Source organism: Coturnix japonica, chromosome 9 (genome assembly GCF_001577835.2).
Source record: "Coturnix japonica isolate 7356 chromosome 9, Coturnix japonica 2.1, whole genome shotgun sequence".
Lineage (NCBI taxonomy): Eukaryota > Metazoa > Chordata > Aves > Galliformes > Phasianidae > Coturnix > Coturnix japonica.
In genome coordinates this window covers 1,925,435-1,948,464 of record NC_029524.1, presented here as the reverse complement: position 1 = coordinate 1,948,464, position 23,030 = coordinate 1,925,435, and the positions used below count along the sequence as shown (strand labels likewise).

The 23,030-nt window shown below is 47.1% G+C and overlaps 1 protein-coding gene across 1 annotated transcript in view; it reads left to right on the top strand.

The window, feature by feature from the left end:
- Window positions 1-22,343, top strand: part of INPP5D (inositol polyphosphate-5-phosphatase D) — a 43,316-nt gene extending 20,973 nt beyond the window's left edge. Inside the window, exons 5-28 of the mRNA XM_032446452.1 lie at window positions 133-273; window positions 3,788-3,875; window positions 4,535-4,615; window positions 4,792-4,863; window positions 5,123-5,246; window positions 6,339-6,445; window positions 6,981-7,083; window positions 7,901-8,097; window positions 8,913-9,030; window positions 9,434-9,530; window positions 10,478-10,616; window positions 11,305-11,413; window positions 11,556-11,644; window positions 11,890-11,971; window positions 13,126-13,215; window positions 13,392-13,505; window positions 14,632-14,714; window positions 15,653-15,740; window positions 16,471-16,620; window positions 17,336-17,429; window positions 17,662-17,769; window positions 18,326-18,598; window positions 20,078-20,654; window positions 21,290-22,343. Of these exons, the coding sequence (XP_032302343.1) occupies window positions 133-273; window positions 3,788-3,875; window positions 4,535-4,615; window positions 4,792-4,863; window positions 5,123-5,246; window positions 6,339-6,445; window positions 6,981-7,083; window positions 7,901-8,097; window positions 8,913-9,030; window positions 9,434-9,530; window positions 10,478-10,616; window positions 11,305-11,413; window positions 11,556-11,644; window positions 11,890-11,971; window positions 13,126-13,215; window positions 13,392-13,505; window positions 14,632-14,714; window positions 15,653-15,740; window positions 16,471-16,620; window positions 17,336-17,429; window positions 17,662-17,769; window positions 18,326-18,598; window positions 20,078-20,654; window positions 21,290-21,292 (3,127 nt within the window). The 3' untranslated portion in view covers window positions 21,293-22,343. The remainder of the gene's footprint in view (window positions 1-132; window positions 274-3,787; window positions 3,876-4,534; window positions 4,616-4,791; window positions 4,864-5,122; window positions 5,247-6,338; window positions 6,446-6,980; window positions 7,084-7,900; window positions 8,098-8,912; window positions 9,031-9,433; window positions 9,531-10,477; window positions 10,617-11,304; window positions 11,414-11,555; window positions 11,645-11,889; window positions 11,972-13,125; window positions 13,216-13,391; window positions 13,506-14,631; window positions 14,715-15,652; window positions 15,741-16,470; window positions 16,621-17,335; window positions 17,430-17,661; window positions 17,770-18,325; window positions 18,599-20,077; window positions 20,655-21,289) is intronic.
- The last annotated feature ends 687 nt before the right edge of the window (window positions 22,344-23,030 follow it).

The following is a 23,030-nucleotide window of genomic DNA, read 5'->3' as shown; positions in this document are numbered from 1 at the left end:
TATGTATTTACGCTGAGATCCAATGCAAGCTGCCTCCATCTGTCTGCGCGAGCTTCTTAATAAAGAAGCAATAAATCTGCCCAATATTTGGGAGCAGAGAGCTGGCTTTTGACATGTGTGTCTCTTTCACAGTGTCTCCGATGAGCACCTTAAACTCATCCAGGATTACCTGCGAGTTCACATTATCAGTGACTTGGAGATGGTGCAGACCGGGTCGAACAATCTTCCCCAGCTGAAGAAGCTGCTGGCATTGCTTTGCAAAGGGCTCTTCAGGTAATTACAGGCTGATTTTCAGAGATAGCAGTATAATACTGTAACGGTGTAGTCTAATATAAGTGCCATAAACATGCATTCAAAACCTACATTTCTGGTATGGTGAATCTGTTTATCCTCAAAGTCATGATGACATGTGTGTCTTGTGACCTGTAATTCTGGCCCAAAGATGTGAGATCTATTTAAAAGACACAGCTATGAGAGTGAAGCTTACCTGTAGGCGGTTGCAGTCGGTGGAGGTGGGTTATTTTATTGTATTTTATTTTGTTTAGAAAGGAAACAAAGCAAAGAAAAATGAGGTAGAACCGATTAACTACATAATTTGGTAATGCATAAATGACACCCACAGGACTGTCAAGCAGAAATCAGTTCTGGAAATAAACACATATTGGTGTTTAGCTGTGTTTGAAGTGCTGATTTCCCTTCCCACGAAAGCACTGCGAACCAAGAGCAATCCCACTGATGTCAGTGAGGTCCGGGCTCAGATGTAAAGAGAAACAAGCCCAGACTACAGATTTACCTTTCCTATTTATAGCCCTTCCAGGCCCCACATAGGAAAACTCCAATAAGGAACCAAAACCTTGTGGAGCTCCCTGTGTTTTCTCTTGTGGAAAGATGTGATTTCCCCTCTATGCTGCCTGTAAGCAAACAAGGGTTAGCACACACTGTTGCAAAGATCCTAAAGAAAGCACAGGGCCCACTTCCACATGTGTGTCTGTTGCTTACAATATCTTCCTCCCCAGCGTGTTTAGAAGTGAGGCTGCTGGTGGTGCTGCCCCAGTCCTATGCTCATAGAGCTCACCCAAGCTAAGGCAGAGCTAAGATGATTAGGGGTGGATGCTGCTGATTGCTTAGCATTAACTTGTGCATGGAAGGCAGAGGGTGAGAGATGCTCTCAGCTGCTTGTCACCACAATTACAGCCCACAGGGCTGAGGGTCGGTCATGCAGAGAGCTGCACTTCTGCACCCTGCGTGAGGGTTCTGCTTCTCCACCCCCACAGATGGGGAGACCCAGGTGGCCAGCTAAGAATACATCCGTGTGATGGAAACCAGAATCTAATGAAATCACAAGTGAGAGTGTTGTGTTACCAAAATACCTCCAGCGCCGCTGTTCTGCTGATGGCTGGCTTTTTCCATTCCCAACTTCTTATTCTTTTTGACCTCATCTGGGTTTCACAACCCTGTTCCTCATAAATGTGTATGGGATGGCAAGAAAGAAAGAGAAGCAGCTGGTCTGCAGTCCTCTCAATGGCCAGTACAGCTTTTCCATTTCCTGAAGCTAGATCAGAAGATCCTGTAGGATTTCTCGGTGTCTGGGCTTTGGGAAGCACCATCCTAGAACAGGCCTGGGGCAGTTCTACAGGAGGATCTCAGGCACACAGACACAGCAAGCAGTATTTTCCCCCTGGTTCTGACTCACTTCTGTCAGACACAGCTGCCTTCTCTGCTTTCTTTTCCACAAAGGTCTGCCAAGCACAGCAGTCTCAGAGAGATCTCTCTGAGGAGCCGCTCCTCTCCTCTTCCAGTTGTGATTTCATCCTACCCAAACTGCTTGGCTGGCTTGAGTTGTCCAGTTGTTGTGCTTGGGTGTCTTACTGCGTTCTGCAGAATCTCTGAGGTTGGCTGGGGTTTTATGTTCCTTCCCTCATCAGAACTGCCATTCAATCGGTGCCATTACCTGAATTTGGTTTCACCAGGGATTGCAGCTGGAGGTATTTGTAATCACTATATCACTGGGCTGTGTCCTCTTGATCACATTCAGTTTCATTATATTCACAATATCTGGGGCGAGGTTGAAAAAAAGAGCACCCAACAATTTTCTCTGAAGTTTAAGCTGCTTTCCATTTCCTGGTGCTGCTGAGCCAGGCTGATTTGCTGTAAATCTTTTCTCTTTTTTTTTGGTCAGTGCTGTATTCTGATCTCTTGCACCTCCCCAGGGCCCAGCATGTAAAACACAGCCAAGCTGTGGCAGACCAGGGATCTATTTATCCTTACTCACTGGGTATTGTCCACATGGAGCATTTAAGGCAGCTTTTCGGGCACTTGTCGTACCAGCATTGGTACAGTTATGTGGACAGAAGGGCTGCTGGCACCTCAATAAAGATGATGACGTGTATTTCCTTTACAATATCAAGAGTAGAAAACAAAAGTGCCATTCAAACCACGCTGTGGTTTTAAGTTTGAACGCCTGCAAGAGGTTCTTCCCCCAGCCTGACACCCATGCGAAGCACCGTGCTGTACAGTAAACAGAGGGCAGTTTTCCCATGAGAAATCTGTGCTGAACAGGTTTGAGTGACTGCTGCTCTGTTTTTGAGAGATGGGCCCTATGCCCTGACCTCTGGGTCACAGGATGTATCCTGTCTTTCTTTTCAAACTTAACTTAACCTAACTCCCCAGCAAACTGCCTGCTTCCTTGTGAGCCTGACTCAGGTGGCCACAGAAATCAATGGGAATTGTGGTTTATAGCCAGAGCCATTGGCAGTGCCATCAGCTCTAGCCGATCCAAAGCTGGATATTGGCATTACAGGACTAATGTTAGCAGATTCACATTCCTAAATGTGTCTTCTTTCTGCCCTGTGGCAAAGTCTTTCTCACTGAAATTTCGAAGTCGAGTGCTTAATAGGCAATTAATCATATCTAATCTGCAGGCAGGCAGATGTACTTTCACTTTGGAGCACTTTCCCCAACAAACACGGAGTAAAATCCGGTCTATGCAGACTTAGGAAAGTGAGGGAAATCATTAATATCCACAGTTGACTGGGCCTGGTGAAGGCATCCCAGCACTGCTCCCACCATCCCCTTCCTTTTGACCTGCACTCCCTGCGTGCTCTTTCCGTGATAAGTCTTGTCACGATCGGACCGCAGCTCCTGTGCCAAGTTCATACAACAGCACTTTGTCAAACGAGCATCCTGTGGGATGCAGCTGGGAAATGCTGGAGGAATCTCACTGTAACCCATGAGAGGTTCCTGTGCCCGGCCTCTCTGTGTCACGTGAGCTGAAAAATATGAAAAAAATTAGTTTCCTCTTTGCCAGTGTCCTCTGCAAGGACCCTGCTACACCAAGCTTCTACTGCTGGGACATCCATGGGCTCCAAACTGTGCTGGGCTTTGGGGTTTTGGAGTGGAAATATCATTTGATGTTCTTGTGTAGGATGCTGGTTGTCCTCTGGTTTGGCCCAGACTGGGACATCTTCCCACAGAGATGTGAGAAGTTTCTATCTCTGCAGTTAAACCAGAGGAATGGCCCACACCCTGCTATGGCAAGGCAGAGTTGAATGCCTCAGTCCAATTGGCCTTTATGGGCAGTATCACTGGGGCAGCTGAGAAAGGCACTCATCACCCATCCCACCGGTGGAGCAGGCAGTGAGCTGGGGGGACAGGAGTCTGGCAGCTGCTGAGAGCAGCCCTGGTGTGAGCGTGTGTGTGCCTGTGCTGTTCTGTGCAAAGAAGCTGGTGCTAACTGAGCTGGAGACCTGACCGCAGCCTTTGGCCTCTGCCACCTCTCTGTTCCCAGTGAAGCCTCGCGGACCCTCCCATCTCTGGAGTCCATCCAGAAGGTGTTTGAGCAGCAGCTGCACCCTGGCATCCATCAGCGCTCACAGGTAAGCTGGCTGGAAGCTGGGAGATGAGAACAGAGGCGTACAGGCATTTGCCCCACAGGGAAAGGGAGGGCTCTGATTTCCCAGCAACGCTTTGGTGGGTTGCAGGTGATGAGTTACAGCCTGTGTTATCTGTAGCCTCATGATGGCTGCAATGCAGAGGGCACACAGTGAGTTACACCCCACAGTTTCGCTTTACTCCATAGTCTCCTCTACCTTCCTGCCCCAGAGGAAAATGCAGCTAACTGCCTGAGGACTTCTGTCCCCATATCCTCCCTCAGTCTGTGGGCTATGACTGCACCTTTATCTTTCCATACACTGCACTCCACGGTGTTTGACTGCCAGATCAATCATACCCAAACCCCACCTAAGTCCTGTGACTCTGCTCTCCTCACCAGTGGCCCAGAAATACAGAAGTCCAGGACTGAGCCCTGCACCTGGTCATGCAAACCAGTCTCCCAGCTGACTCCCTTGCATTTCCATACTTGTAGCCTATAGATTAGGTTTGCAGATTTGCCCTTCAGTCCTGCCATACATCTGGATGTTCAGCCAAATGCACTGCTTTCATGCTGCTCATTACAGATGAGAGTCTTCCAGGTGATGCTCTGTGGGTTTGGTAATTATACATCCCTCTCTTTTTGTTTCTGTGTTGTGGTTATCAGATGCTTGGTGAAGCCAGTCCAGTCAATATTGTACTGAAACTCAATCAGCTGATCTCATTGCTGTCTTCCATTGAGGAAAAGGTAAGAGTTTTCAGAGCTATTTTACACTATTTTCATGTCATCTGTTGCCTCTATTTACATGTCCTATGTGTCTCTGGCTCATCATCAGTGCCATCCTCTGCCACAGTAAGATTCCTCTGCTGAGTTTCTTACTCTCGGGGTAGTGCACAACTCAGTACACACAGGTTCTTTTCCAGGTGAAAACACTGTTGATCGAAGGTCCTGATTCAACACACCGCCGTTCCCTCATCCCCCCTGTGACTTTTGAGGTAAACATTCTTTAACAATGCTGACCAGAAGGCAGAGAGGCAATCATGTGGATTTATATCAGTCTCTCAGTTCTGTACCATGCTGCTTCAGAGATAACGCAGATATTCCTATTTGTGCCATGTGAATGCTTAAGAGATAACAGGTGGGATTGGCATAATGATGTGCTTGTCTATGAATTCAGGCAAATGTAGCATTTTGTAATACATGTGACTGGAGTGCACAGCATTGCTTTTGACAGATATCTCTGTTTTCTGATAGGTGAAAGCCGATTCTCTGGGAATTTTCTCAAAAATACATCTCAAGGTTGACGTGGAAATGGGAAAACTGATTATCAAGAGAGCTAAGGATGGCCCAGAAGACAAATTTTATACTCATAAGAAAAGTAAGATACTTAAGGTCACAAATGTGGGACCAGATGCTCGGTCCCATGGATGATGGAGGATGGGTGAGAAGATAGGAATGTCTGCCTGGCCCTGGGTGCTGTGTGAGCCCCAGGCACACCAGGCTGCCCATCCTGCAGACAGCAGGGACTCAATACTGGCTTAACCAGCTTTCACAGACTGTTTTTAAGGGCAATCTGCCTGGCCTCCTGGTCCAAAAGAAGACAGCAAGAGCAGGTTTTGATGGGCTATTGATTACCCGTAGAGCTGGTTGTGATAGAACAGTTTTCTACCAAAAAGCAGTATTGCTGAAAAGAAACACGCTGTATGAATGTGTTGACTCCTGTGATGATTTTTGATGGTAGAAAGCCAGATACTCAGTCTCAGTACCACAGCACAGTGACGCTTCCCTTGATTGTTGTTTTTATATATGAATCAATAACTTTACCAATGAGCAATACGAGTTTGGCCTGTGAAGGCCCAAGTCAAACAACTTCCCTTTGCCTCTGATGTTTCTAGGCAGACAGCTCTTTGAAGATTCCTATTGATTTTTTTTCGTCATACCCCACTCTTCCCTGAACGGCATTGCCAAAACCAGTAGGATTTATCAAACAGAAAACTATGCCCTTGGGCTCTCTCCTCTGTATAAAATCTCTCTGTTGCTGGCAGTGACTGAAAAGATTAGCTTTCATGTGCGGTTTTCTCTAGCTCGTGTTCATAATTACCTAGTTGCTATTTTAGATGGGGATTATTCACCTTTACCATCAGATGGGATTCTACCTCCTCATTGCCAGATGGAGAAAGAATATAAGTAGGAAGAGAGATTGTCTGCAGGAAGGCAAGGCATCACATCAGATCTACAGGGCTCAGTATGGATGAGAGCTCCAGGCAGGAGGAATCTGGTGCCTCTGCTTCAAGGGCAAGGTCTGTTCCTATAGGGAATAGGGTTAAGCAACATTAAAGTGGAGTTAGGCAGGACAAAGTCAGCCCTACACATAAAAGACCATGTAAGTCCCAAGTCTGGGTCTGAGTCTTAGTTTTGGTGGGATTCTAGCTTCAGCGATCACAGCTCATGCCACCCAGTCTCTGTTTAGTCTTGCAGCTTATCAAGTCTCAGAAGGTCCCGACCAAATTGGTCATCGTGCTGGAAACAGAAAAAGAAAAAACACAGCGGAAGGAATATGTTTTTTCTGATTCCAAGGTAAATACACTGTGTTTCTTTCTTGCCAGCCTGGATCAGGTCTAGGGGGGTAGGGAGGGGAAGGTACAAAGGGCATTCTTTATCAGTAAAAGAAACTGCTGAAGGATGTAATTGGCTTGGCAAAAATGAAATTTCTTTGTTCTGGACACACACAGAAAATGGGAAAATGGACACTGTCCAGGGAGATAGCGGAGAGGGCAGACATGCCTTGGTGATGTCAGTGAGACAGGAGCAGAACAGGCAATCGGCAAGCAGTGAGAGCAGCAAAGAAGGGTCTGCCTTTCTGCAGCTGCAGTAAGGTTTCTAAAAGCAAACAAGAGGGAAGCCTAGGCTTCCTTCTGGCTGGCTCAGCACTCATTAAAGTAATGAACAAGCTAAGAACCTAAAAAAGTGCCACAGGAAGGAGAGCCTCTTTGAAGGTTTCAGGATGGTGGGGAGCTAATCTGCCTCCAAGTGTGCTGGGAGTTTCCTGGTCCAGCTGTTTTTTTCTTGGAGTTACGCATCCCATTAATTGTCTCTGCTCCTCCCTGTCTAGAAGAGAGAAGGGTTCTGTCAGCTTCTGCAGCAGATGAAGAATAAGCACTCTGAGCAACCAGAGCCTGATATGATCACTGTCTTCATTGGGACCTGGAATATGGGTATGGGCTCCCTTCTGACTTAGGCATTCCTTCAGACCTCTATCACAATGTGTTGTGCTCTCCTGCCACGACAGACCCATGTACTGTGTTCAGTAGCAGATCCGTATGCCCGGGTCTTCCAGTGAGACAGAAGGAGAGGAAGCTTATCTCTAGGCTTATTCTTGTGTGTGGTTTGATACTTTCCATGGTTCCAGTCACACAACCATAAAGCTGGCCCTGATGGGTACTGAAGGATTCCTCCAGTGGTAGGAAATCGTGGCTTGCACAAAGCTGGTGCATCAGTCCACACCGTTATCTGTCCCATCAAAAGGCCAGGAGCACATCCAATAACTGCATGGCACCTGACAAGGGACTGCTTGTGTAAAGCCTCGAAAGCAAGCAGAGCATCTGTGATATTCAGAGAACAGGAGTGGGGTGTAGGTGAGGACAGTGGAATTGGAGTTGTTTTTCCCATCTGTGGAAAAGAATGCTTTTCAGTGCTGTGAGCTCAGCTGTTAGAGCTCATTCACATGGGTAAGGTGAAGGGAGGCCAGGAGAGCAGCCCCCAGCCCTTATGCTCAGCTAACCTTGGCCTTGGTAAGCTAATGAAACAAGGAAGGTGGTCAAAGCAGAGCCTCTCCTTATCGCTGCGTCAGGTGGCTTTGACATCTTCATCACCTTAGAACATTCTGCCCTGGCTGACAGGAAACTGGTACTGGACAAAGTGAATGGGAAGCTTATACTTTCTATCTCTTTGTGTGTATTACTGAGTTTTTTCTGACCTGGGTTTGTCTGAACATACACTGACTAACTCCGGTGTTTGATCTGTTAATAAAAGGCGCTGCTCCTCCCCCAAAGAAGATCACCTCCTGGTTTCTGTCCAAGGGGCAGGGGAAGACCCGGGATGACACCGCTGACTACATTCCTCATGACATCTACGTCATTGGCACTCAGGAGGATCCCCAAGGAGAGAAGGAATGGCTGGAGACCCTGAGGCAATCCCTGCAGGAAATCACCAGCATCAGCTTCAAAGTGGTGAGGAGTTATTCTAGTCATTGCACATAGCTCAGGCATACAAGGAGAGCACATGTTGTGCCAATAAAAGAGACAGAAGAATAAATAGCATTTTGCCTACGCTTCCTCCCCTTCCCTCCCCTTATTGTCATCACATTTGGCTAAGGGAGAGCAAACAGAATCTGCCTGTGGACTCCACAGCATCCTCTCCTGGAGCTGGCTAAAGGACGTGTTGCTCCATAGAGTGCCCCTCTGACCAAAGCACCCTGCCTGCAGCTGCCCTGCCTCCTGCATGCCAACAAGGGGCAGCTGCTGAGCTCTGGAGTCAAATGGTGGTGGTGTTTTGGCTTTCACAAGGAAGGAGTCTAACACTTTCAGAGCCAGCTGTAGCCCAGATCTCCCCCATGGCTGTTGCACTTCCAGACCAGGATGTGACAGCACATAGGCACCGTCATTGAAAAAGAACCCAACTAACACAAACCCTGAGCCTTACTGAGAGCAGGCTTGGACATTTCTTAATGTCAGAAATGTTAAGAACACATCTAAACATATTTGGAAGGCCAAAGGAGAGCGTGGCTTTTACTTATAACTGTCATGGTGATTGGGAAACTGTATTTTGTGCAAGCAGAGCAATTCAAAGACTAACTAGAAAATAGCAGTAGAAAATAGCTAGGCCCTTCCTCCCACCTTTGATTAAATAACTGAGTGACAGATTCCAAGCACTGGAAGAAAATCTTTGCAGGAAAGTGCTAGAGGAGAAGTCAAGAAAGCTGCAGCTACAGCCCAGCTTGAAGGTCTGTGCAGAAATGTAACCTCTGACCTTCCCATCCCTGCAGATAGCAATCCATACCCTCTGGAATATCAGGATTGTCGTACTGGCCAAGCCAGAACATGAGAACCGGATCAGCCATATCTGCACAGACAACGTGAAGACAGGCATTGCCAACACGCTGGGTAAGGAGCAGACCCAGCTAACCCAAAGGGCTGACACCAGCTCAGTCTGTGCCAGTCCCATCCTTGAGACAGAACACTGGTTGTATCTTACGTTGTAAGAGAGGAAACATTTGTGTGTATACTCTAGCTTCTATATTCCCAGCAAATGCCTGTGGCCACACTATTGCTTCTTTTTGGGTTTCACAAGAAATGGCACTTCTTTCACTTCAACTGATGTTCTTTCATGTCCTCCAGAAGATTTGTTACCACGCTGTATGCAGCAACTACTGATTCCTTCTGTGCTGATTAAGTCAACTGATTTCTCCATCCTTCACTCAAGATGCGCTCGGTGTTTCTTTATCTTTGCTAGGCGCAGTCCGGAGGTGGATTGATTTCTTGACATTTTTGACTTATCTTTTTCCAGGTAACAAAGGAGCTGTGGGGGTGTCGTTCATGTTTAATGGAACCTCCTTTGGGTTTGTTAACAGCCATTTGACTTCAGGAAGTGAAAAGAAACACAGGTAAAGTATGTCCATGGATGTTGGGTGAAACTGTCTGAGCCATGAAGGAGGGCCCACCAGAGAGCTGCAGGCCAGCCTTCTGGACCTAAAAATGCATTAAGTGTAGGAAGGCCATTCCCATCCAGGAATCATGCGCTGAAGGGCTGCTGTTTCCTCACTGTAGAAAGTCCTGCGAGTACAGGAGCTGCGCTGCACCCTGGGGCACAGCTGAGAAAGATCCTGTTAGGGTGAATGTGCTGTGAGGAATACAGGGAATTATCTCCATGGTGGCTAATTCCCTGAGCTGAGCTGTGAAATGAATCTCCATAGTCTATGCTCTGTGCAGCAGAGAGCTGGAAGGCAGAGATCTTGACATCGGTGAGAGTTCAGTGCCCATGCTGGGAAGAGCTGGAGCAGATAGAAGGAATGGTCTTGAAAGCAAAGAGGAACTGAAATGAAGATGTTGGTTGTGCCATCTTTACTGGTGCAGGACCCAGAAAGCATATGGCAAGGGATCTCTGCTCTGGATCTTCCAGCAATGGAGTTAACTTCTATGAAAGAGTTCCCCAGTGCCTGGAATAGCTGCCAAATTCAAGCTGTTTGTTTGCTGCTGAAAGCAACAGTCTAATGGTGGGTTTTTTAGGGCATGCAGCTCAAAAAAGCACAACCCCAGGGGGCAGCAAAGGTGGCTTTGGAACAGCTTTTGACCCTTTTGATTCATCTGGAAACAGTCTGACACCCAGGACAGAGCAGTCGGGATGTGCCCCTGCCCTCCTGTCCCCCAGCTCTCCTGTCCCCAGGGTGCAGAGTAAAAGAGGGATGAAAAGTGCTCCACTTCAGAGCTGCTCTTCTCTGTATGTTGAGCCAGATCAGTTTCTGCCTGGCAAAGCAACAGTCTCTGCCAGCCCAGGCGTTTAGAAATTGCATGGCAATTTAGGATGTCAGGCAGATGTTTCTTGTCTCGACAGACGCAACCAGAACTACACGAGCATCCTGCGCTTCCTGACGCTGGGAGATAAGAAACTGAGTCCGTTTAACATCACTCATCGCTTTACTCATCTCTTCTGGCTGGGAGACCTGAACTACCGCGTGGAGCAGCCCCCAACGGTTAGGGACTGCACGGATCCCTGCGGAGACAAAACATGACGTTGCTATAGAAGCACTCTCTTTTTTCTAATCTAGAGCAACGTGGCATAAAAAGTGGCAGAAAGAGGGGAGGCAGAAGGGATTCCCTAGGTACGGTGTGACACCAGTTAGGAAGAGTAAGGAAATCCCCTTTGTCCTCTCCAAGGATGAATGGACCCCAGGTGTCCCAGGAATGCCACTCACACTGCTGCTTCAGTTTTGCTTCCACAGACCTCCACCATTCCATTCCCCATGTGTATGAGCATCTGTGTCTGGAGGGCTGGATGCAGAGGTTGCCTTTGTGCTCTGTAGGATTAGCTTTAAGTGGTTCATAACAGGGCCTCAGAAACAGGTTAGCCTTACTATACACTGGTTAGGCTTCAGTGAGCAGGAGACAACAAGCTCAGTGCTGGTGTGAAGCTGACAGTCGGTGTGTTTGTGCATGCACTTACTTGAGCAGTGGATACGTGAACGTTTTAATGCCAGTTTTGACGGAGAAATGCTCAGCCACATAGCAAAGGTTGGGGCCTTCCAGTAAATGGAAAGTGGGGAGGTGATGAGCTGTACAGCCCCGTGAAACTGCTCAGGAGCATTTGCTGGCTTACCCGTGAGGGAGTATTTCAAAGAAGGTCTTGCATCATCTGCAGCTCTGCTGTTTCCCTGTTAACAGGAAGCAGAGAATATTATCCAGAAGATCAGGCAGCAGCAATATCCGGAGCTGCTGGCTTTTGACCAGCTTCTCATAGAGAGAAAGGACCACAAGGTGTTCCTGCAGTTTGGTAAGGCTGTGGTTCAGCAGCAGGCTCCTCTCCCATTCCCAGCACCTTCCTCAGCTGGATCCAATGCGGGGCACACAGCCTGCCCTGCCCCGTGGGGGTTCCCAATAGGCTGGGCTGTAACGCAGCTGTCTCTCTGTTTTAGAGGAAGAAGAGATTACTTTTGCTCCCACCTACCGTTTTGAAAGAGGGACGCGAGAGAAGTATGCTTACACCAAGCAGAAAGCAACAGGGGTAGGTGAAATCTGGTTTCCCTTCTGAAATATACAGCAGAGCTGAGAAAGTAACCCCTACTGAACAAAGTGACCTAAACCAGTCTTTCCATTTACCGTGCTCAGATCTTTTTGAAAGGCCAATGCAGACAATAAGATCTGACACAAATCTTTAGATTTTGGGCAAGTGAATTTCTTTTCTTTTGTGCAAATGTCCTGTCACTTCTTCTTGACATCAGTTCTCCCTTGGTGTGGTTTTTTTTGCAGATGAAGTACAATTTGCCATCCTGGTGTGATCGAGTGCTCTGGAAATCGTACCCCATGGTTCACGTTGTGTGTCAGTCCTATGGTGGGTAGATAACAGCTTGTAGATAGCAAAGCCATCAGTCTGAAACGGAAATGATTCAGAGCAGAGTCTGTAGGAATCTCCCAGCGCTGCCAGGCACTCAGCACAGAGGGACCTGGTGTTAAACCAGGCAGACTGGAGCCAAACCTCTTTGCCTGTAACTGTACAAAGTTAAGAATTAATTCTGATATACTTTTATATGCAGAAATGCCACTCACACAGCTGCCGTTGTCCGGCTTTAGGCTGCATTGTCAGATCCCTTTACTCCACTTATTTCTTGGCAACAACAACTGCACTTATTGTGTGTGGTTGCCACCAGGAGCTCCTTACTGGGTGGTGCCAGCAGGACAGACCCTTTGCCCAGCCTGCAGAGCTGGAGCTGCAAACTTCTATCAGTTCTCAGTCCTGAAGGACTGCATGGTACCAAGCACTTGCCTGTTCCCTTTCTTGCAGAGAGCTTCAGAAAAGTCTGCTGTAGGGAAGAGGGAAACACGCAGTTTAGTTTAATTAAGACCTAGATACTAGTTCCTGAAATGTCATTGACTGTATGCAGTTCTAAGTATGTGGATATGAAGCTTCTGATGTGGGTATGAAGTTGTTGATTGGGGTTGGAATGAGGGCTGTAGGCATCTCCTAGGGGGTGAGCTAGGCTGATCTGATCACACAGCCTCTGCTGATGCAATGTGATGTTAAATAAGCACCTCTGGAAGGACGGCATCTGGCTGTTCCATGTTCTGCTCAATGAGCTGGGCTTGCTGGAACTGGGAATGTGCTTAGGCAGTGCCTAGACATTGCTGACCCCACTGCTAATCTCGGGCTGTAACAGCTGTGTGTTCCTGTGTGATTTCAGAGCCGTGAACCTCGCAGATGTAACCAAGAGCACTACGGGTGCTTTCTGTTCTAGGGAGACCTGCATTGTCAGCTGCTTGCAAAATGATACAGCAAAGTTTTGTCTATTCACCAGATCTTCGTGTATTTTGACAAAAGCATTGCGTTCCTATACACTAACATGAGATTATGTATAAATACCTTAGACTAGAGGCAGATAGCACAGCACTACTGACATGTTCTGGAACATTACCAAGCAGCATTGCCACTGCAATGATCCCAGAGGGGCAAAGCGCAGGGCAGTGACCATCTCCTTTTGCTGTTCACAGGCTGCACCACCGACATCACCACCAGTGACCACAGCCCCGTCTTTGCCACCTTTGAGGTGGGTGTGACATCGCAGTTTGTGCCCAAGAAGGGTTAGTCAGTGAGGGCACGCGTGCTGTGCTGCCTTGCACACAGGTCTTTATGGATATGAAACACAGCGTGTCATTGTGTGTGTTGAAAGAAAAAGCTGATTCCTTCAGAGTACACTCAGAAATGCCCTCTCTCTATCTCCTGTCACACATGTACTTATTCCTCTCCTCTTTCCTAGACTCCAAGTACATGAACACCCAAGGGGAGATAGAGTTCCTGCACTGCTTCGCTACTCTGAAGACCAAGTCTCAGACCAAGTTCTACATTGAGTTCCACTCTAGCTGCTTAGAAAGTAAGGCTTTGCCCATCCTTATTCCCTCTGTCAGTGACATGCCTGCTTGGATTGATTTCCCTTCCTCTAGTTTTGATCTGAACAAACAGCTGTGCAAGCCAAGGCAAAAAAAAGAAGGATGTGCTAGAGATGTGTTGTATTCTGCAAGTTATCCTATACTCCCATCATACTAACACCTGTAATCCATGCTTAAGACCTTTTGCCATTTCTTCCATCTTGTCTGGCAACCTGATCATCTCTTCCTTGAAGAGAAATGTGATCCTTGAGGTCCTTTACAACCCGCATCATTCTGTGATTCTGTGATTTTCCTGCTTCTGCACACAGAAAAGCTCTACTTGGCAAATGACTGCTCAGTCTCTTAGCCATGCCTGCTCCAAGTGATCAGGTGCTTTCAAAATGAAGCATCTGCTTTCAGCTAATAAGAATAATACCATTCTCATGGTCTGAAAAGAATAAATCAGAGGATCAGATTAAAGGGAAAGGAAAAAAAGGGTGTGATGGCTCCATGACTGGGACTGTGAACCTACCAGGGCTATGTATTTTGTCCCCTGTTGCCGTGCTGCAGAGCTGAGCCTCAGCTGTTTATATAACACAAACCTATATGCCCTTACTGTGTTTTTTTAAGTGATTCCCATCACAGGACTGCTCTTCTAAGTGGGACAGCGTGCCTTCGGTGGATGCTTCATCACTTTGTCGCATGTCAGAGAGCTGTGTCAAAGACAGTTCCATAAAAGATTATTTTTTTTGGCTGTATCAAAATTTGCATACATTTCTATGGAAACTGTGTGTTGCAAATCTTAAATTAGAATTTCAAAAGTGTGCTATCTTGAGTGGCGTAGGAAGAGCTGTCATGTTCTTATCCTACAGCCCATGGGTGCACTGAGCTTTTCAGTTCCAAGCTTAACTGTAAAACAGAAGTATGTGACAATGCCCCATTAAGACCACTTGTAAATTTACAATGTAAACATTCACCCGAAGTTCAAACATTGAGTTTTAACACTTTAACACTTTTAAAACCTGTGCCCAAGTGGGAAAATAATGTCTGGTATTTTGGAGATCCAGCATCTGAAAGGGTTTGTATCTTGCTGTCTCATGTCTGGTGAACTCTTTTCTCATCCCTTTGCAGGCTTTGTAAAGAGTCAGGAAGGAGAAAATGAGGACGGAAGTGAAGGGGAGCTTGTGGTCAAGTTTGTGGATGCTCTTCCAAAGGTAAGTGGGGAGGATGCACAGGGAGAAGCCTTCCATTTTGCTAAGCAATATTACATCCCAGAATTGCAGGGCTTAGAAGGGACCTCAAGAGACCATCAGGTCCAACCCCAATCTTTTTCTTACGTAAACATTTTCAGAAATATTGCTGTCATGTTTTCACCCAAAGAGTCTGTAAGAGTGCAGAACGGCCTTAAACAGATTGTAAGAAGGACTTTCCTGCCTCTATACATAGAAGTATACTCACTTCTATGTGTAGCAAGAGTTTTGCTGACATGATCAGGTCACTCAGGAGCATGACATTTTTGCTCGCCTTTTTAGTGAAACAAAAAAACCTGTCAGATAAAAGTTGTTGGTTTTTTTTTTAATTTCTGTGCAAACTTACCAAAGTATTTTTGGCCTGTGTTAAAAATACCATCAGTGGCCAAAGGGAGTGTTCTGTGCTTTAGTGTCCCTTCCCTGAGATGGGAGCCGTTCTCCTTTTCCTGGCATGGTAAGAGCTCGTAGAACTGCCAGAGCTGCTGTATGTGGCGCAAATACACACGTCAGTACCTTTCAGAACAGCCCAAAAGAAGAACTGCTGGCTCTACAATAAGTGATGGTAACAAGCAGATCTTTGGGAGCAGGCTATGATCAGAGAGCAGATCACTTCCTCCCAGAGCAATTTTCACTGTAGGAGAAAAACGCAGCTGAGCCCAACGGGAGTGTTTTGCTTGTAGAATCCAGGCTGCCATGCTGGGTAGGAGCATGGGGGGACTTCTAGAGGTTTAATGTCCTACCACAGAGCTCCAGACATCACCAAAGAGGCTGAGCCTGGGTATTACATGGTGCCCTCACAGGTCTGTCCAGCTTAATTTTGCTCACCTGGGACTGAGGCATAGGGAGAACTTTGTTCACATAGATCACCCTTTGAAGTGACCTACATTCACTTGTCTTTGCAGCTGACTCCAATTATTTCAGACCCGGAATACCTTCTAGATCAGCACATCCTGATCAGCATAAAGTCGTCAGACAGTGATGAATCTTATGGTAAGTGCTTAGCTTTAAAGTTCTGGATGAGTCAAAACCGACTTAGATTTTCCTAAATCGCTGGAGGAGTGGGAGAGAACAGAAGTAACTCCTATCGACTGAACATCTATGATGCTCTGACTTCTGATTTAGAACTCAGTACATACAAAAATACACTGTGGGCAATATTTTATGAAGTAATGATGATTTGAAGCCTATGAACGAGAGCCGTCAATCTGTGGAAGCTTTACCAGCCCTAAAATACCAGTGGCTTAAAAAGAAAGCACACCGTGGGCATTAAAGCAGGAGTCAGTGTGTATAAATGGGTTTAATCGCAACATGTAAATCCTGTTTCACTTGCACTTACTTGATACATTTCTCTTAGCTACAGAAAAGTCCTTGTCAGTGCTGCTTGCTTCCAAATTCCATGAGCCATTGACTGCAAACCTTGTCCAGAGGAGGCTGTGTGTTGAAATCTCATTAACTGACACAACAGTATCAGGCTTGTGTTTCCCTTACCAGTAATGGAAACCCAGAACCCTGTATTCACCTGCTGATGCCTGGAATGCCCAAATCCTTCACACAAGTGTGAAATACCCCCATTTCCCAAGAGGTATTACAGTCCTTACAGTGATCTAGAACAGGTCCCTCCCACTAATCTCAGCCCTGTCTGCACAGATGACTGACAAGACAAAGGGATTTCAGTGCTTTTTTCCTCTCAGTCTTGGGCTCATTCCTTGTCATCCTCTAGGGGAAGGCTGCATTGCCCTGCGAATAGAAGCAACAGAATCCTTAGTTCCTATCCACACTGTGCTGACACACCACGGCGAGAAAACAGGGGTCTTTCAAGGTGAAATCAAGTTACAAACATCACAAGGAAAACAAAGAGAGAAACTGTATGGTAAGGAACTGGATCATCTCTATAACGTTCACTGTAGAGTATTTCCATCCTGAAAAACAACTGTCAAGGAACTGAAAATGATCCTTGCAGTTCTCTTGCTGTCAGCAAGGAGATGTGAGAATTGTTAACTCCCAGGAGTATACCTGTACTCTTGCAGGAAGACACAGCAGTTGCATTTGTGTTTTTCTGTTTTACCATTCATGAAAATTTGGCAGACTGAGAGAGCCCCCTGTCTGTCACTGGGACTGATTCTATTGAATGGCGATACCTTGTCTCCACTTGTGGTGGTTATAAGGTAAAGTGCCAGAGCTGACCCTGATCTTGTCACCTTGGGAAGCATCTGCAAATAGCATGTGTGGCTCTTAAGGAGCAGTTTCTCAGCTAAAAGATGGCAAACCTTTCTTAAGGTCATCTTGCTGCCTGCTGTTCTCTTTCCAAATACCAGTGTAGCCTCATGACTTGCACTCTTGATGGTTAAATGAGCCTGTCTGGGGGATCACAACCTTTGGCTGAATTTCAGGACAGACACTTTCTTATCCCAACAAAACTTGATATGCGGCATTAGGCACTTGAAAACATGACAGCAGTGCCTGTTTAGAACCAGCTCACTGTCATTCTGATACACTCTGCCTTAATACAGCACTACTGCAGAAAACTTGGGGAACCAGACTGTGGAGCTGCCCGACACTCTGGCTCTGCCTTTTCTCTCCTACAGATTTTGTCAAGATTGAACGTGATGAAATTGCTGGGCAGAAACCAAAGAACACGAACAACTTAGAGCTGAACAAAGACAGCGATCAGCTGAACAGGTAAAGGGCAAATGGATAAGTCAGCCACAGGAAACAAGTTGGGCAATAGACATGGAGCTGGGCTTGCTGTGGGAATGGATTTAATAGGCACGGTGAGCTGACTGTGTGGCCCTCTGGCCTGGACTGGTGCTTCCATGTCCAAAGGTCCAAAAGATGAGAATGCCTCAGTCATACTGGGCCCTTGCATTGCATTTACGCTTCACCTTAGAAAGGGCCCTTTTATTTCCAACAGAAAATCAAAATCTACTCACCTGATGGCCAAAGAGGCAGCAGCAATTGCTCGCTATAGGGGGAATGCTTCCTCTTCTCCAGACAGCCTGGCAAAGGAGGATATGTTACGGTAATCTGACGGCTTTGCCTCTGCCAGCTTGTGGCAGGATGCTGTGCTCAAACTGCCTTCTGCCTATAAGTCTGTATGGGTCCACCTCGAGAGGCCAAATGTCTCCTTCCTACCGTTTCAGCAACACTTTCCTACGCTGTGCAATGCTGCCTAGCGCTGTTACCTGCCTCTCTTGCTTGAAGCCACCCTGTTGCAGCTGCTGGGCTCTGGGCCCTGTAAGAGCCCTGTTTGCCCCTCCATGTGGCTGTAGAAGCTGAGTGCTAGCGCTCTCTGCAGCCTGGATATGGAAACATCTGCCACAGCAGCTATGCGGGGCTGGAGGAGGTGGCCTCGATGCAGCTGCTTCCTCTCGGTGACCCAGGGGAGGGAGGTGCGAACAGGACACCCACTTGGTCTCTGATTCTGAAACAACAGTGACAAAAGTATCAGTAATAATCCCAGTGGGAGGTACTGAATCAAAGCAGTCAGTGGACACTAACTCTTGGGTAGCTGGCAGAGCAACAGAGTATACATGTATTTCTGCAGGCATCTTTCTAACAGCGTTTCTTCTCTTCAGCAGCTGCACTCCCGCAGACATCAGCAACCCCAACTACCTGGGAATGGCTGCTTTCCCTCAGCAACCATTTGCTGCCAGCCAGTTGAAGCAGGTACCATCACCAGACCAGCCATCCTCTCTCTGGAACTACGAGCAGCAGCCCAAAGACAGCACCTCTGTCATGGGACAGAGGGAGTCATCCTCCACATCGCCCTCCTTGTCCCCTCTGTCTCCAAAGCCATCTCTGCAGACTCCAGTGAACAGAAGCATCTGTAATAGGAGTCAGGACCTCCTGTGAGTGTTTGCCTTCTGCTCTGGGGTAGTGCCTTTCTCTCCTGTTGTTCTGCAGCTGATGTTTCATTATCCATTCGAATAGTTCAAAGGACAGCACGTTCTTTCAGCCTTTTATCTCTAGGATTAGATAAAGGGAAGGTCACAGGTGCAGGCATCGGATACTTATGCTAACGTAGTTTCTCAGACTTTGGTGAAAGGAAAACCAGAACTGTATGTATACGTTTGATTTCCTACAAGCAGGGCTCTAGAGGAAGAGAAAACCAGAGCTGATGAAATAGAAGGGCAGAAAAGGGACGAGCTGAGCTTTCTGCTGGTGGCAGGGAGAGCTCCTTCGCATGTCACGTGCAAAGTACTTCACCTGCATTTCTACCGCACTGCTATACAGATGAGCAGCTTGCTTCCCTCTGTGGTTGGACAAACTTTTAAGCCCAGAGGAAAGCCTTCCCAGATCAGGTCAAGTCATACAAAACCCACAAAATCTCCCTTGTCCCATTGCATAACTGTGACCTCTTTCCAGCCTTAACTCAAAGGATGCAGCTGTGAATGCACAGTGCTTGTCTCACCCTGCAGTGTGTAGCTGCTACTTATTTGTTGTGCTTTTTTACTTACAGATAGAGCTTATAAGCAGGAGAGGGACCAGATTTTTTCATGGGCTGATAGTGATAGGATGGGGAGGGGGGAATGACTTTAAACTAAAAGACTGGAGATCTGAGTTAGGTGTTAGGAGGAAATTCTTTACTCTGAGAATGGTGAGGCCCTGGCACTGCTGCCCAGAGAGATGTGGGTGCCCCATCCCTGAGGGTGCTCAGGGCTGGGCTGAATGGGGCCCTGGGCAGCCTGAGCTGGGTGAGCAGCATGCAACAGGGGTTGGGACTGGATGATTTTAAAGGTCCCTTTCAACCTAAGGCATTCTATGATTCATTTGGGTGCATCAAGGCATGTTATCCCTTCCTTAAGAGTACCACATGACACTGGTAGCAGGAGATTGACCTAGTTGTACTGATCCAGCATGATGTGAGCTTTTATGTTAACTGTCCAGACAGCCATTTAAATCCTCCCCACCAGTTCTGAAGGTTGTTATTAATATTTTAACTGGGATTTGTGTATGTTGCAGAGCCACTGAAGCACTAGGTACAGATTGGCTCGGTATCTTATCTCTGTGTTGAGGAAAACCCAGTGTCACTTTGGCAAGACTGTAGTCCAGCATGGATGTTGTACAGCACCATGTCTACCTGCATTCTGCTGGCATGGTAATAATAGAGATTAAACAATCAACAGTCAAAGAACCACAAAAAAGAAAGAAACAAACAAAAAAGGATGCACAATTCTATTATCTCCCCCCAAGGTTAATTTTTATCCCATTACTCATTTGTGCAGTGTAATTTTATCATGTTCATCTCCTGTTTAGTTTCTCTTTCAATCAGTACCTCTCGCTTGCACTTTACAAGCCTCCTTTTTACAATGCTTTGATGATTGCAGGCCACCTGAGCTGGGGAAGAACACAGCAGAGCCTTTGCTTCAAGAAGAAGGACAGCAAAAGCCGGAGATGTTTGATAACCCCCTGTATGGTTATACGGCCTCTAAGGGCAAGGCGGCACCAAAGAAAGAGCAGGACCACCCCAAGGCCTCGCGAAAGGAGCAGCTGCCACTTCCTGAGCAGAGCTTTCGCCTCACGAAGTCTCAGGAGCCAGAGAGCAGCAAAAGCTCCAGCAAACAGCCATCGCCGCCCTTCCTGGTCCCCACGCAGCGCTTTCGTTCCTACACCTGCTCCAACCAGTCTGAAGAAAAGAATATGGGTGAAAAGACTCCGGGCAAAACAAAGGTGGCTGCATCGGCCGAAAACTCAGCGCTACTTAAAAAATCGGTCAAGCCATTGAGATCTGAGGTTGGCCCAAATGTCCAAGGACAGCTCAGCAGGCCGCCCCTGCCCTCCAAGAGCCGAGCAGTGCTGGACATGCAGAGCTCCAAGGGCCGAGACTACCGGGACAGTTCTGAACTGCCGCATGCCAGCAAGCATCGGATAGAAGAGGGACCACTGAGCAGGACAACCACACCGGTGTGTGCCTTGTAGGAGCGAGGGGGGGGGGGTGTCTGTAGGCTGTGGTGTCAGAGCAAAGAACTATGAGAGGAGAGCTGGCTTCCCTCTGTGTTTCCTGAGCAGCCTCAGAGCACCGTCCTTCAAACCTATGGGCTCACAGAGCAGGAGGTGTGAGTTTCTTCATGCTGCAGAGTTGTGAAACTGTAGCCTGAGTTTGAGCTGCTCCTGGGACACTGAAGATTGATGGCCAGGAAAGCAATGCAAACAGCCATTTTGTTATTGCTTCTGTGGTACATGCTTAGTGGTTTCTGAGAATGTCTGAACTCAGCCTGACAGCATAAAACCACACTGATAGGTTTGCTTTGCTGCAATTAACAGAAGGATAATTAAACGTACTTATGGGAAACACCAGTAACGTACTGTTCAGAAACATTGCTGAGCAGGAATAATCCCAAGCCAGCTTTTCTGGGCTGGTTTTTTGGTTGAGGTTTCTTTCAGAAGATCGTGAACTAGATGAAGAGTAAGAGAAGTCTTAGCAAGTGGGTTTGGGACACAAAGAGAGCCCGCTTGAATGATCTGTAAGGTTGCTGTTCTCCATAAGAACTCACAGAACTGGCAGTAGATTGGCTGATGTCTTTCTCTTGTCTCTACAGTGAAAGCACCGTGGCAGATGGCACTCTGGGAAGAGACCTGATGGGGAGAAAAATGGAGATCACCGCTTTGTTCGCACTGAAAACCTCTGGTCTGGTTCTACAGAGACTGGGGGTATTTATTTCTGAGAGTGTATCTCTCTATGACCATGAAAGTGTTCTGGCTTGAGAAGTTTAACCTGAGTGGCTCAGACCAAGAGGGGCCAGGACACAAGTTAGCCTTCTGTCACTGTGGGACTCCCATTGAGAGGCAGGTGGCTAAGCACACGCGTTAGGAAATGTATTGGAAAAGGAGGAAGGTACGGTATGAGGACCAGGAGGTGGAAGGGGGGTGTATTTAAAGAGCCCCCTTTCTACACAAGCAATTTCCTTTCATTCTGTGTTGCAGCATCCCTAATGAAGAGTGATACGTAAAAGAAAGCATTCTGAAAGCGGTACAGCTCCAGAGTATGTCAAATCCGAGCAGTAGGGAGTTAGGGGAGGGGGGAAAGTGTTTGAATCACAGTTATTGATGAATGTCACACACTGCCAGTGGAGCCAGCTTTGCCTCTTGTGTGAGCTTGCAGGCTGCACCTGTATGTCCATGCAGAGGGTGAGGGCTGGCCCTTGGCATGGTAGCTCCTTTTCCCTCCTCCCCCCACTTTTTCTAGCAAATAGTGTTTCTATACCCCTAAGAAACAAAGGGAAATGTCAGAACTACATGCAGAAATGGGAAGGAATAGGCAAGGTCTACATGCAACCCAGGAGTGTAGCTGCCTGGTGGGGAGGCAGCCATCCCAGCCTTCCTTATGGCAAGCACTTGGAGGACGCTGGCTGGCTAGTTTTGTAGCATTCTCAATAGATTAATGCTGACCTTACCGTACACTTTTGTTTGTTGTTGGAGAATGAATAATGTTAACATCATTGTGATTTCTGTTATATTCGTGTCAAGTATTAATGTGGTGGTGACAATGAGGCTATGCCTGTTTGTGACTTAATCATTGCTCTTGTTCCCATGTTGATTACTTACAAGTAATAAAATAGCCGCTTTCTGATGGTTCTTTGCTGTGAATTCAGAGCTGCCTGCCAGCTTCACTTTGGTGCTATCAGTAGGCCATGCCCCAGAGGAGCACTGACTGCACTGAGCTGCAGTAGTGCTGTCCCAGTACTGCCACTGGGATGCATTCATCTGTGTGCATTGAGCCTCTGTGAGTATGGCTGGCTCACTGAGGCACCTGTTAGCGGGTACAGTTCCTAACTGTGTGAGTATAGAAAGCTTTGCTTTGATACTGAGCACAGAAATTGGACTCAGGTAGGGGTGAATCAGTTAGAAATTGGGAGAATGGGTGGGAGAGGGCACTGTGAAGGTACAAAGCTTTTACAAAGGGATTTTCCCCTGTGCATGTTGGGCTTTCAGGGCATTGTTATTGAGATGTCTGGCTGTCTGTTGTACTGTAGGGTAGACAGTCCATGAGATTACATTCCTCTTGCTTTGTTCAACAGGATCTTTCCTATGTGGTTCCCACAATTCAAACCTATGGCATTTCCTTTTCTATCCCAGATACCAGATCTCATACAGCCACTGAATAAACCTTCCTATGGCTGCTGAGCTTTCTATCCAATGTGAAACGTTAGATCAGGTCCTACTGATTCTGTGGGATGCTCGTGTATGTTCGGAGATGGAAACGTGACCAATTTTCTGTGAGAAGCTTTTAGCTTCTCAATCACAGGACCGACTCAGCTTGTGATCGAGGTGTTTTTCCAC